The sequence below is a fragment of the Gobius niger genome, assembly GCF_951799975.1.
Source record: "Gobius niger genome assembly, chromosome: 3".
Taxonomy (NCBI): Eukaryota; Metazoa; Chordata; class Actinopteri; order Gobiiformes; family Gobiidae; genus Gobius; species Gobius niger.
The window spans coordinates 3644027-3656892 of NC_136854.1; the positions used below are offsets into that span (position 1 = coordinate 3644027).

At 42.4% G+C, this 12866-nt stretch overlaps 1 protein-coding gene across 1 annotated transcript in view; it reads right to left on the reverse strand.

Annotated features, from left to right (window-relative positions):
• ttbk1a (tau tubulin kinase 1a) overlaps window positions 1-12866 on the reverse strand; it is an 86532-nt gene that overhangs the window by 47494 nt on the left and 26172 nt on the right. The window contains exons 4-7 of the mRNA XM_079554127.1: window positions 10115-10188; window positions 7007-7147; window positions 6583-6687; window positions 1114-1179 (exon numbers count right to left, since the gene is read on the reverse strand). Of these exons, the coding sequence (XP_079410253.1) occupies window positions 1114-1179; window positions 6583-6687; window positions 7007-7147; window positions 10115-10188 (386 nt within the window). The remainder of the gene's footprint in view (window positions 1-1113; window positions 1180-6582; window positions 6688-7006; window positions 7148-10114; window positions 10189-12866) is intronic.

Here is a 12866-nt window from a genome sequence, read left to right on the forward strand (position 1 = left end):
ATTTTTGTCACTTTTTGCTGGATTTTTGTCATTTTTTTGCTGGATTTTTGTTACTTTTTTGCTGGATTTTGTCATTTTTTTGCTGGATTTTTGACACTTTTTGCTGGATTTTTGTCATTTTTTTGCTGGATTTTTGTTACTTTTTTGCTGTATTTATGTCATTTTCTTGCTGGATTTTGTCATTTTTTTGCTGGATTTTTGTCATTTTTTTGCTGGATTTTTGTAATTTTCTTGCTGGATTTTTGTTACTTTTTTGTTGGATTTTTGTCACTTTTTTGCTGGATTTTTGTCACTTTTTTCAGCTGGATTTTTGTCACTTTTTTCAGCTGGATTTTTGTCATTTTTTTGCTGGATTTTTGTTACTTTTTTGCTGGATTTTGTCATTTTTTTGCTGGATTTTTGTCACTTTTTGCTGGATTTTTGTCATTTTTTTGCTGGATTTTTGTTACTTTTTTGCTGTATTTATGTCATTTTCTTGCTGGATTTTGTCATTTTTTTGCTGGATTTTTGGCATTTTTTTGCTGGATTTTTGTAATTTTCTTGCTGGACTTTTTTGCTGGATTTTGTCTTTTTTTTGCTGGATTTTTGTCATTTTTCTGCTGGATTTTTGTCACTTTTTTGCTGGATTTTTGTCATTTTTTTGCTGGATTTCTGTCACTTTCTTGCTACCCTTTTCTCACCTTTTTGTTGAGTTTTTGTCATTCTCGTCACTGTTTTTGGTCACTTTTTAGCGCTTTTTTGTTGCGTTTTCATCCTCATTTTTTTTTTTTTTCCTTTTTTATCGCTGTTTTGAAGAAGCTTTTAGATTTGGAGAATTTGGAGAACAGGAGAGAACATGTTCAGGCGGGAGTTAAGAGGTTAAGTGGTGCTAGCCCGCAGTTAGCTTTGCCCGTTAGCCTGTTAGCTTCTTCTTCGTGATTCCATGGGTGTGTATTGGTGACTCTGACCCGGTACAGGGAAAGTTTTGGTTTTCTGTCTGGAGACACCAGGGGGCGATGAAAGACCCCCCAATCATCCCTTTAACACTTGTATTACCCCCAGAGGGACGACGGGAAGGGTTTATTAAGGTAAACACGTTACTTAGTGCTGCTGTAGATGTTGTGTTGGTTGTACCTTGTTCTTGTGGGCGTTGACTGAAGCGTATCGAACCGTCCCCCTGAATCCGGCCACTGTCCGCGGCTGCAACACAAACACAGTCAGGCAGAGACACCGACGAGGGAGCGCCGCTTATTCATATCGTTTTATCGTAGCAAAAATGTTCCAAATACTTATGTTACGAATAGTCTTTTAACATATTTTCTTACAAAGCAAAACAAATGAAAAAAAAAAAAAAAACGCTAAAATGAAGCAAACTTAAGGCGGGATGACCAAACGGAGGAGGAGCTCGGGGGCCGTTTAACGTAAACCACTCACATCCCGGTCGCCACGGAGACGATGGAGGCATGCACGTCAAAATCATAACTCCAAACGAAACTGTAAGGAGAAAAGCAAAAACAGCAAAGACAGAAACTGAACAGAACTCAAAGGAAGCAACAACACAAAGAATAAAAACGACCGGACACACATTTAACGACACCCGAAACATGGCTTTGATTCGTGATTCTTTCATATTAACAGAGTTTTGTATTTGAAGAGCTGGTGTCTTGCTGTTGACCATGTTCCTCACAGTTTTGAGTAATCCTGTCCTATATCGTGCAAAACGACTTTTTGGAGCTTTTAACCATGTTGTTAAGCAACTTCCTCATCACAAACACCCCCAGAGTGGTTCTTGACTTCATTCACGTGAAGCGTTTCTCCTGAATCCTGCTGCTCCGCCCTCTCCTGGAAACCACTGACCTGTGACACGCTTTTTTAAGTCCTAGAGTCAAACAGGAAGAGCCCGACGTCTGTAATGTAGTGCCAGCTTTATCGTTATTTCTGTCGTAAGAAAGAAACTTCCATGTCAGCGAAAACGAATGCACCTGCTGAACAGATGCCATGTTTGCACCGCAGTTGTGAAGAACCTACTCTGAACACGCCTGGTTATTTTTCTTACCTCACGCTAATGTCATGGAGACTTTGTTCAACCTTCCTAAAGAAGAGGCCACTCGCCAGAAGTTAGAGTTAGAGTTAGTTAGAGTTAGTTAGAGGAAGTTAGAGGAAGTTAGAGGAAGTTAGAGGAAGTTAGAGTTAGTTAGAGGAAGTTAGAGGAAGTTAGAGGAAGTTAGAGGAAGTTAGAGGAAGTTAGAGGAAGTTAGAGGGCCAGATCTTGTGGTTCACAGCGCAGGCTGAAGAGCAGACGGTGGAGCTCTTGCAATCTTCAGTGTAATACCTGACGCAAAAAGTGGGCAGGACAGGACGGGGGGGGGACGGACTCACATTGTGATGTTGTGGTGCCGCCCCCTCCCCTTGCTTTCCCCAGACCTGCGGAAGGCGGTGGGTTGCAACGCAATGTTTAATAAAGATTAAAAAAATAAAAGTGTCCCTCCGCTGCTGCAGATCCAAGCTGAGCGGGCGGGACAGAGAGGCAGCAGCCTCGCGCTGGACACCGCTCGAATGCACAAAGTTACGAAATGGATTTAATTGATCAGAAACTGTCATATCGGCTGTGGAGGAGTTACAGAGTTATGCAGCAGCTGCAAGAAAACTGTAGCTGGAACATTTGCGCTACAGCTGCAGGATTCTTTGGAGCGGCTGAATTGAAAAAAAAAAAGTTGCTCTGCTCCCTGTGAAATGTGCTTCTTTCTTTTGGACTGAGCTGTGGCTGCACAAGGAGCATCATCAGGAGGTAAAGACTGACACACGATGGAAATGTCTCCTTAAAACAGACCTGGTGTTGTGGCACTTGAGGCTTGTGTGGTTTATTTATGGAAAACTGTTGTTGTTTTTTAGGTGTTAAGAGTGTGCGGCACGTTGATCTACAGTATCAGTGTAAACCCGTGCGTAACCGACGCTCAAACAGACTTTTCAAGGCAATTTCGCTTTTGTTTTCAATTTGACGTCGATTCTAAGGAAGAAGACGAGGCAGCGCGATGTAAAGAGGAACATAATGTGAAGGTTTCCACAGAAGAGCGGGTCCAAGTGCTGCTTGTAATGAACCAGCCTCAGTCGCCTCTTTTTCTTAAATAACGCCCTCTCCCTAGCGGCGCAGCCTTTAGCGCCACATGCAAGATCGCGCCTGCACCACGGTGCGTTAAAGTTGCGCCAGTCACAAGATCTGGCCCAGAATCTCTTTCCGGGACTCAGCGACTATCACCAAAATAGTGTTTTTCTGTGACTGTGACTTGCCAGGCGACCCCGGATGTCGCTTTCCTCGGGCAAACATTAAAGTGACGTTTCCCGCTTTAGCCTGAAGTGCCTCCTCCGGGTGTGAAACTGCAGAGCACTGTGTATAAATAAGCAGCTCTTCTCCAGTTAAAGGCCGTTGAGTCATCGTCAGGTGTGTTCAAAGATCTGGGTGAGGGCTCTGAGCTCTGCAGCGCCCCCTGGAGCAGCCTGAGATCTGCACCAGGCGGCGCCGCTCAGGGTCTGGTTATGATGAGGAGATCACATTATGACATGGTTTAAAGCTCAGCGACGACTTAGTGACACACAGACTCTCACATTTCACTGCAGACACTTCCTGTAAACGCACAGGGAGTGAAGGAGCTCATCCATCATGTAAGACCGGACTAAAGCTCAGACCGGGATCAGAGCGGGAAACAATGCAGGGAGTAAACCAGGGCTAAACCAGAACTAAACCAGGGCTAAACCAGGACTAAACCAGGGCTAAACCAGGACTAAACCAGGAGTAAATCAGGGCAGAACCAGGGCTGAACCAGGGCTGAACAAGGGCTGAACCAGGACTAAACCAGGGCTAAACCAGGGCTGAACCAGGAGTAAACCAGGGCTAAACCAGGACTAAACCAGGGCTAAACCAGGACTAAACCATGGCTAAACCAGGACTAAACCAGGGCTAAACCAGGACTAAACCAGGGCTGAACCAGGGCTAAACTAGGACGGAAACAGGGCTAAACTAGGACTGAAACAGGGCTAAACTAGGACTGAAACTAGGGCTAAACTAGGACTAAACCAGGTCTAAGCTCAAGCCTTATCAAAGCAGCCACAGCTCTATAAATAGACCTGACTCCTGTGGAAGAACAGAATGACTGTGACCTTCAAAATAAAAGCTTTTTGTGACTCTTGTCTTTAAATCTCAGTCAGTTCAAAACTCAACACTTATAAAATCCACTAATGATCAGTAATCAGGAAGAACCGGACTCCGGCGCAGACATGAACAGAACGTCCTCACGCTGCGACCTTGTGCTACTGCAATGCAGCAAACAACAACTGACGACTGGACCGGGCTGGACCCAGACTCAGCCAGGGCCAGGGCTGGACCCAGACTCAGCCAGGGCCAGGGCTGGACCCAGACTCAGCCAGGGCCAGGGCTGGACCCAGACTCAGCCAGGGCCAGGGCTGGACCCAGACTCAGCCAGGGCCAGGGGTTTGCAGCAGGTTCTAGTCCCTGTGGAAACCTTGAGACGTCACAGAATCGAAGATAAGAAAATTAATGTTTTTGGAATATCAAATAATCGAGTTACCATGGAGACTGGCCATGTTTGTGGGCACTAGCAAACATTTTGTATAGACTAACATTGGCCTGATGATAGTATATTCAGCTGCAGAGTCACTGCTGGTAAATCCATCTAACCTTCCCCACTGGAACAGCCTCTACTCCCATGATGCTTAGCGATATGACATCACGATCCTGAACCCGATGGCTGCGTCCTCTGTCCACACTGTTCCCTTTAGTCACACAATGCATTCTGAGGGAGGGTTGGAGGAGAACAGAGGCCCTTCCGAAACGAGCAGATCGGTAAGCCGCCATGATCAGAAGCTTCCGAATTGGGCTGTAAGTGAGGAAGGAGTCAGGGAGAGGCGCCTCGATGCTAACTATCATAGCCACTTTAGCATATGGACCTCTGGTGCTAACTATCATAGTCACTTTAGCATAGGGACCTCTGGTGCTAACTATCATAGCCACTTTAGCATAGGGACCTCTGGTGCTAACTATCATGGCCACTTTAGCATATGGACCTCTGGTGCTAACTATCATAGTCACTTTAGCATAGGGACCTCTGGTGCTAACTATCATAGCCACTTTAGCATAGGGACCTCTGGTGCTAACTATCATAGCCACTTTAGCATATGGACCTCTGGTGCTAACTATCATAGTCACTTTAGCATAGGGGCCTCTGATGCTAACTATCATAGCCACTTTAGCATAGGGACCTCTGATGCTAACTATCATAGCCACTTTAGCATAGGGACCTCTGATGCTAACTATCATAGTCACTTTAGCATAGGGACCTCTGGTGCTAACTATCATAGCCACTTTAGCATAGGGACCTCTGGTGCTAACTATCATAGCCACTTTAGCATATGGACCTCTGGTGCTAACTATCATAGTCACTTTAGCATAGGGACCTCTGATGCTAACTATCATAGCCACTTTAGCATAGGGACCTCTGATGCTAACTATCATAGTCACTTTAGCATAGGGACCTCTGATGCTAACTATCATAGTCACTTTAGCATAGGGACCTCTGATGCTAACTAACCAGTGATTAGGAACTATGTGCCCTCCCATAAGCCACTGTGCCAAACCCCCACCCCCCTCGCCCCCACCCTGGAGTGATTCATGCGCAACCACTGTTGATTGACAGGTGCACATTTTATAATAAAATAATAATTTAAAATAAAGATTCTGCACAAGCCAAACTTTATGAAAGTGATAAATTCATGTTGTCGTCCTCACAGCTCAGTCACATGTCAGTGTTAAAGAGGAAACTCAGGAAACGGATTAAATGAAGACAATTTTTTGTGTGCTTTTGTTCTCATTTTGTAGAAACTTAATCCACATGGATCATTTGCTACTGTAGCTTTAAGAAACAGCTGTTGAGATAAAATAAGACTAAAGGGAAATGTGGATTCTCATTTTTCTCCTTCAATGTCTTCATTTGGACACTATACAGTCGGTGGCAGCTTTTGTTTGCCTGCAGTCTGCCAATAACCTTAAAGAAGAAGAACAGCAGCTGTTGGTGATGTCACTTCCCCTGGGTAAGGACGGTCCAATTGGACAAATGCTGCTGAAGCAAAAGTTCACTAACTGCATAGATCTAACAGTCGACCCCATGAAAGGTTAAGGGTCAGGATATGATATGTATATGTTATGAATAAACCGCTTGAATCTAAATCCTGACCTGTAACTTGAGCTGTTAATTGATCAATGGCGCCCCCCTCAGGCAAAAGGGCAATAATCCAAACCTTCTTCATTCATGTAAAATCGTTGTGTAATAAAACGTTTCTAACTAATATTTATCCATAAATATTACACTGTATCGTCGTCTTTTTCACAGAAATACATGGATGTTTTTGATTTTCTCTAAACTCTCTGGAGCTACGTGGTGAAAAGGGGCGGGGCCACATGAGGAAGGCTTGTTCTGCAGAATCATTGTTCAGACATTGTTATTTTACTATTGACAGAAAAGAATGGACCTAAACAAAAGGGAACACTGAAGAACTAAAGAGCGCTGACGTCCCGGGGCAGCGCAGACTCACCGGCCGGACCTCCCCCGTGGTGTTGGTGTACTGCCGCGCCAGGCCGAAGTCCAGCATGTAGCACTTCCTGTAGGTGGAGGGCAGGCGTCCCATCGCGAAGTTCGACTGGAGACAAAACACGAGGTTCAGTTAGTTTAACCAGTTTCTCCCAGGTCTGACCCAGGTCTGTCCCATGTCTGACCAGGTCTGTGACAGGTCTGACCCAGGTCTGTGACAGGTCTGTCCCAGGTCTGTGACAGGTCTGTCCCAGGTCTGTGACAGGTCTGTCCCAGGTCTGTGACAGGTCTGTCCCAGGTCTGTCCCAGCTCTGTCCCAGGTCAGTCCCAGCTCCGTCTAAACTCTGTCCCAGCTCCGTCCCTGCTCTGTCCCAGCTCCGCCCCAGCCCCGCCCCCGCCCCGGTCCCGTGAGTGTCGGCAGCACTGACCGGTTTGATGTCTCGGTGCAGGAAGCCCACCGAGTGAATGGCCTCGATGGACTCCAGGATCTGTTTTCCGAGCCGCAGCGTGGTGCTCATGGTGAAGGTGCCGCGGGGCTGAGAGCGCCGCAGGTCGGCCAGGTTACGCCCCTGAACACAAAACAAAACACGTCAGGACACGGAGATCTATCCAGGAAGTGACTCCGCTCCCTGTTGTTCCCCACGCTTACTCATTCACAAATACTGACATGCTTGGTATCCACGTGTAGCAGGAAAGGCTGAGACTGAGATGACGCTGATATCCAAACATGGTCATACAAATATTTTTTTATCAATTTTTTATCGTTTTTTGGTCACATTTTTGTAATTTTTTTGTCAAATTTTGTCACATTTCTGTAATTTTTTGTGACATTTTTGTCATTTTTGGGTCAATTTTTTGTCACATTTTTGTCACTTTTTTGTCAATGTTTTCTCAGTTTTTTGTCACGTTTCCTTCATTGTTTTTGTCTCAGTTCTGTCTCTATTTTCACAGCTTTTTTCCAGAAGCTTTTGGACTGGGGTAAAGCCAAACTCGACAAAATGTGCTCGGTTCATGTGGGAGTTAAGGGGTTAAAGAAGAAGAACAGCAGCCGTCGGTGATGTCACTAAAAGTTCACCAACTGCATAGAGATCTAACAGTTGACCCCATGAAAGGTCAAGGGTCAGGGGTTAGGACATAGAGGCGTTAACTTCATGGTTTCGGACCCAGTCAGAGTTCCCCACGTATATCCATTCACAAACACTGACATGTTTGGTATCCACGTGTAGCAGGAAAGGCTGAGACTGAGATGACGCTGTAATCCAAATATGGTCATACAAATATACACGGAAAACATCAGAAACAGCTGCAGTGTTTAAACAGTGAGATAATAAATGAAGCTCGTCACCCTCAGGATCTTCATCACAGACCAGTTAAACCAGAGATGATTCAGTCCGGCCCTCAACTTGTAGAGCATAAATTCATAAGTATTTTTAAAAAAAAGTAAGTCTGTAGCCCATTCCTGTGCGGAGTTATGATTTTTTTTTTAAATACCAGATTGCTCACTCCAGCCACTAGGGGGCAGCTTAAGGCCAGACACTGCAGGTGAATAGGGGAAAAAAATAAATGTAGAGATATCAATTTGAAGCTTTTGCTGAACATCACAGATATAAATATGAGAAAAAAATGTGTTGCATTTTTTCTGTCATTTTATGTTTTCACAAATCAACTAATCATCAGTGAAAAAATCTGTAAAAACTCAAATTCCGCCTGTTTTTTTGGTTTCAAAGCTGAATAAATCAGGCTAGGAATTAGATATTAAAAAATCCCTCTGAAAAAACCTTCAGAATCTTGTGTCTCAGCCTGTAAAGTTTGGAGTCTGTGGGAGCTTCTATAAGGGCTCAGGCTCTGCCCGAGTGCGGCTTCTCTCATTCAGAGAAAACCAGCCCTGAAGTTTTGTAGCGAGTGCGCATGCTCGGCCCGTTTTCCGACTTTTCCGCTCCAGCGTCTCACAGGAGGAAAAATACCATATTTGGGTGAAAGCGTCATCACGGGGCCCCTTAGCAGGACACGTGGATGTCAAATCTGTCAATATTTATGAATGAAAACCCGCGGGAAAGACGGCCTTTCTACTTCCGGGTCGCCCCCACCTCGCAGACAAAACATCATAAAATAAACATCATCATTTTTATATCTGACATGAAAACTAAGATGTAAAGGGAGGAAAATAGATACAAATCTCCACTTCCACCACTGCGTGAAAAATCAATACTTTCACCTAAAGTGTCTCGCCTTATTAAATAAGACTAAAAGGAAAGAATTCCACAGGTGTCCAGCAGAGGGCACTGACATAATAATAAATCAGGATATAAACAACTTGCAAGAGGGAAATGGACAGTCTGTCCCTGGGCAGCTGTGGCTACAATGGTAGCTTAATGAATATTGGCTACAATGTAGCAGAGACTTGTGACACAGGCTTGTAAAGTGCAATAAGTGTGAGCCGTTGTTATGAGGCTACAGTCTTGTCAAGCTCATAATCCCATGGTCTGTGTGAATACTAGATTCTGATTGGCTGGTGCATTATTTTGGTATTACCGCACACGTAGTCCGGTAGTTAAATCACTGGGATATCACTCCGCCGTGGGCGTCGCCATAGCAACGCATGACACAGCTGAATCAGATAAAGGCGTAATTAGTGACTGACAGGAACGTATGAGATGGATTTAGTGTTTGCTAAATGTTTGTAGAGGAGAGTGAGCAGCTAGGTTAGCTACTGTTAATAAAATATGAGCTTTACATTTCTATTGGAAACGGTTAAGGCTATTCATCATTTTCAGGCGTACATGAAATGATCCTGCATTGAAGCATCTTTGTCTGGATTAGTAAAGTCAAACATAAAAGTTTGAGTTGGGGGGGCCCAGGTGTGAGCGACTCCACCGCAGCTGTTTCCATAAACAGTTGAGCTGGTTGAGCTAGCTAGCTTTAGCTTCAGGTTAAACAGCGTAAAAGGTAAATAACTCCTGCCCACGAGTGCCGCATATCGGTGTTTACTTCCAGGGAAAAGTGTTTCCGGGTTAGTCCTGTTGTGTTGTGATTCTGTGCTGATGTTGTGTCGTTGAGCCTGACTGAGATCCTCGTAATAGCTGCGGAGAATGACTCGCTCTGAGACCAGCCTTCAGTGACCGGCTAATAACCCACATAAAATAGTCCCGTAGTCTGGCATGTTTAGTGAGTTTAGTCAATGAAAAAACATTTATTATAAATGTTAGGTTTGTGGGACCCTGGTATAAGCGGATTAAACAACGAGGAGCCGCGTTAGACGTTATAATGCAGGAGGAACAACACTGTGTCGGGCGTTAGAACCGTCTAATGCACGGCTCTGAGTTGTTTAATCCTTACTTATTATTCATTAATGGAAAAAAAAAAGTCCTCAATGTATTTTCCCAATAAAAATCTTTTATTTTTAATTTTTGGAGCTTTTGTTTATGGACCGGGCGATTCACTCCCCATATATTATACTTATATCCCGATATAAGTCTGAGTTATTGTTGGTGCTTCTCATGTGGCCCCGTATGAAAATGAATTGCGTTAACTCTCACCTGCAGCTGCATCACCACGTAGTTGAACTTGTCGTTTCTGCCGCAGCCGATGAATTTACACACGTGGTTTTTTCCTGTAAACACATAAATAACTTCATTACGTTGCTGCTTCACTGGAATAAAACTAAGATTATTACTTATAACCATGTGGTCTGCAGCCCTAACATCGGAACAGCCACTTTGAAACCTAAATTAAGATAAAACACCAGCAGTTTTATTTCAAGTAGATTGAGATTTTTTCATCTCTGAGGGCAGTGATTTATTTTTTCTTAATGTAACTGTAAATATCTGGCCCCATGGACAGATTTCTTAAAACTAGACTCTCAAATCAAGGACAAAAGCACTTAATTCAAGAACAACATTACTTTCAGTGAAAGAGCCGCAATAGTATGTTTATCCACAAACAACAAACCTTTTATAATTGGCAGCATGATGATGAATAAATACATTAAAAGTAAAAGACTATGTACAAATCTTGGAAACTGATTGTATAAATATACAGTAAAAACATGTGGATGGTTCTTCGCTGCAACATTATTATATAAAAACGAGGGTTGTCATAAAACTTTAGCTCACGATTAATCTAAAAAATAATGAATCGCAATGAATTAAATTAATCACAATTAATGGCATCATATGTTTTCACCAAACACACTCCTGTATCTGAGCCACACATGAGCTGATATTAACTACATATAATAAAACAGAGCTACTAATGACGCTGTTTCAACCAACATTACTTTAACTCTGTCCTTATACCCGACTGCAGGGGAGGCACGTTTTCTTGTGGAAGGGCTGATTTTCTTCATTGTAAACAGACTGAGGGCCGAAGCCGCTGATTATCAGCCCAAAGTAAACACAACACTGGAAAAATGACAATCCTGAGATAAATGACTTAAAATTGCTTGAATTAAAGTTCTTCTGTGTTGAATTCTTCGTCCTACACTTATTTTGGTCCATTCTACAAAATGTGCAACTGTAAAAAGCTGCTGTGTTTTGTGTAAATGCTCTTCATGGAAGATTTGGTGTGAAGCTTAAAACTGATGATTGTATCGTTACAAATCTGTATCTGTTTAGCTCAGGAAGGACTTGCATCAAAAGTCAATGTGATCCAGACCTAATAACTGATCATGTTTTGTAAATGTTATTGAACTGAACATGGGGTCGGCACTTATGAGCTCATGGCTTCAGCCGACTCCATTTTGAGCATCCACACTGTATGAAGTTTGGAAGATAAGATGAATGTAAAATTGCTCAAATACATTTGTGCACTTCTGCGCTTAAACTACAAACTAGGTAGGCCATGTACGTTTGGAGTGTGATAATTATATTCAAATAAAAAGAGCAATGCAAAAAGAATTTCAGTCGGTTTGAACTGATCCAAGATACAAATGCTACAGCGCTGATGGAACAAGAATAAAACTTGAAATCAGACAAATAACGGTTTTTCACATGAAATGACACAAAATTATCTGAAATAAGAGAATAACTACTACTAGAAATCTACTCAAACTTTAGATTTAATCTGTTCATTCAAGTAGATTTATGTCATTTCTTCGTTAAAACACTTTCTCCAGTGCACTTCCTTCAAATTCCAGTGTTGTACATAATATATGACCTCATTTGGTGAACTGACAGTATTTCTACCATTTAACTCTAATAATGTTAAGTACTCTCTGATTTGTGTAATAATGTTGCTCAAAATCATCTTGAGGGCCAGAGGTTCTGTGCTGGAGGGCCGGATTTGGCCCCCGGGCCTGACGTTGCCTACCCCTGCCCTACTGTATCAACCAAAAGGTTTTTGCAGATTCTGTTCAAAATGTTCAACAAAGAAGATGAAAAAGTCTCTAAATGTGACTAATGTTGAGCGAGAGCTGCTGGCGGGAGATTCCTGTTAAAAACTGTGGACTTTTCCCATAGAATCATGACACTGTGATTTTGTAAATGAAATGTTTTATGTCGGCCAAGTCTTAACCTCTTAACTCCCGCCTGAACCGAGAGGATCTTTTTCCTCACGTCATCAGATTTTTTTTCCATCATTTTTTGTTGGATATTCAACTCATTTTTGTAACTTCTTTGTCTTTTTTTGTCATTTTTTTTATCACATTTTTGTCATTTTTTATCACATTTTTGTCATTTTTTGTCACATTTTTGTCAATTGTTTATCACATTTTGTCATTTTTTGTCACATTTTTTCATCATTTTTTGTCACATTTTTTGTCAATTTTTTGTAATTTTTTGTCAATTTTTTGTAATTTTTGTGTCACATTTTTGTCATTTTTTCGTCAATTTTTTATCAAATTTGTATCATTTTTTGGTCACATTTTGACAATTTTTAGTCAATTCCTTGTGACATTTTTGTGACATTTTTGCCACTTTTTCATTAATGTTTTCTCACTTTTTCGTCACATTTCCATCATTGTTTTCGTCTCAGTTTTGTCGCTATTTTCACACCTTTTTTCCAGAAGCTTTTGGATTGGGGTAAAGCCAAACTGGAGAAAATGTGCTGGGTTCAGGTGGGAGTTAAGGGGTTAATAATGAATGTAGTTATATTATATAAAACATGATGTGCAGTTAATGGAATTTCAATAGAGCAATTAATCGCTATTAACAGAATGAGTCGATTGACAGCACTAACACAAACACATTATCAACTGCAGAGTACAGACGAGGACTGAAGAACCTTCACCTCCTTTGACAGTGACGATGCCCCTGTTTTCCATCTAAGCCATGAATACAAAAGGACTTAAAC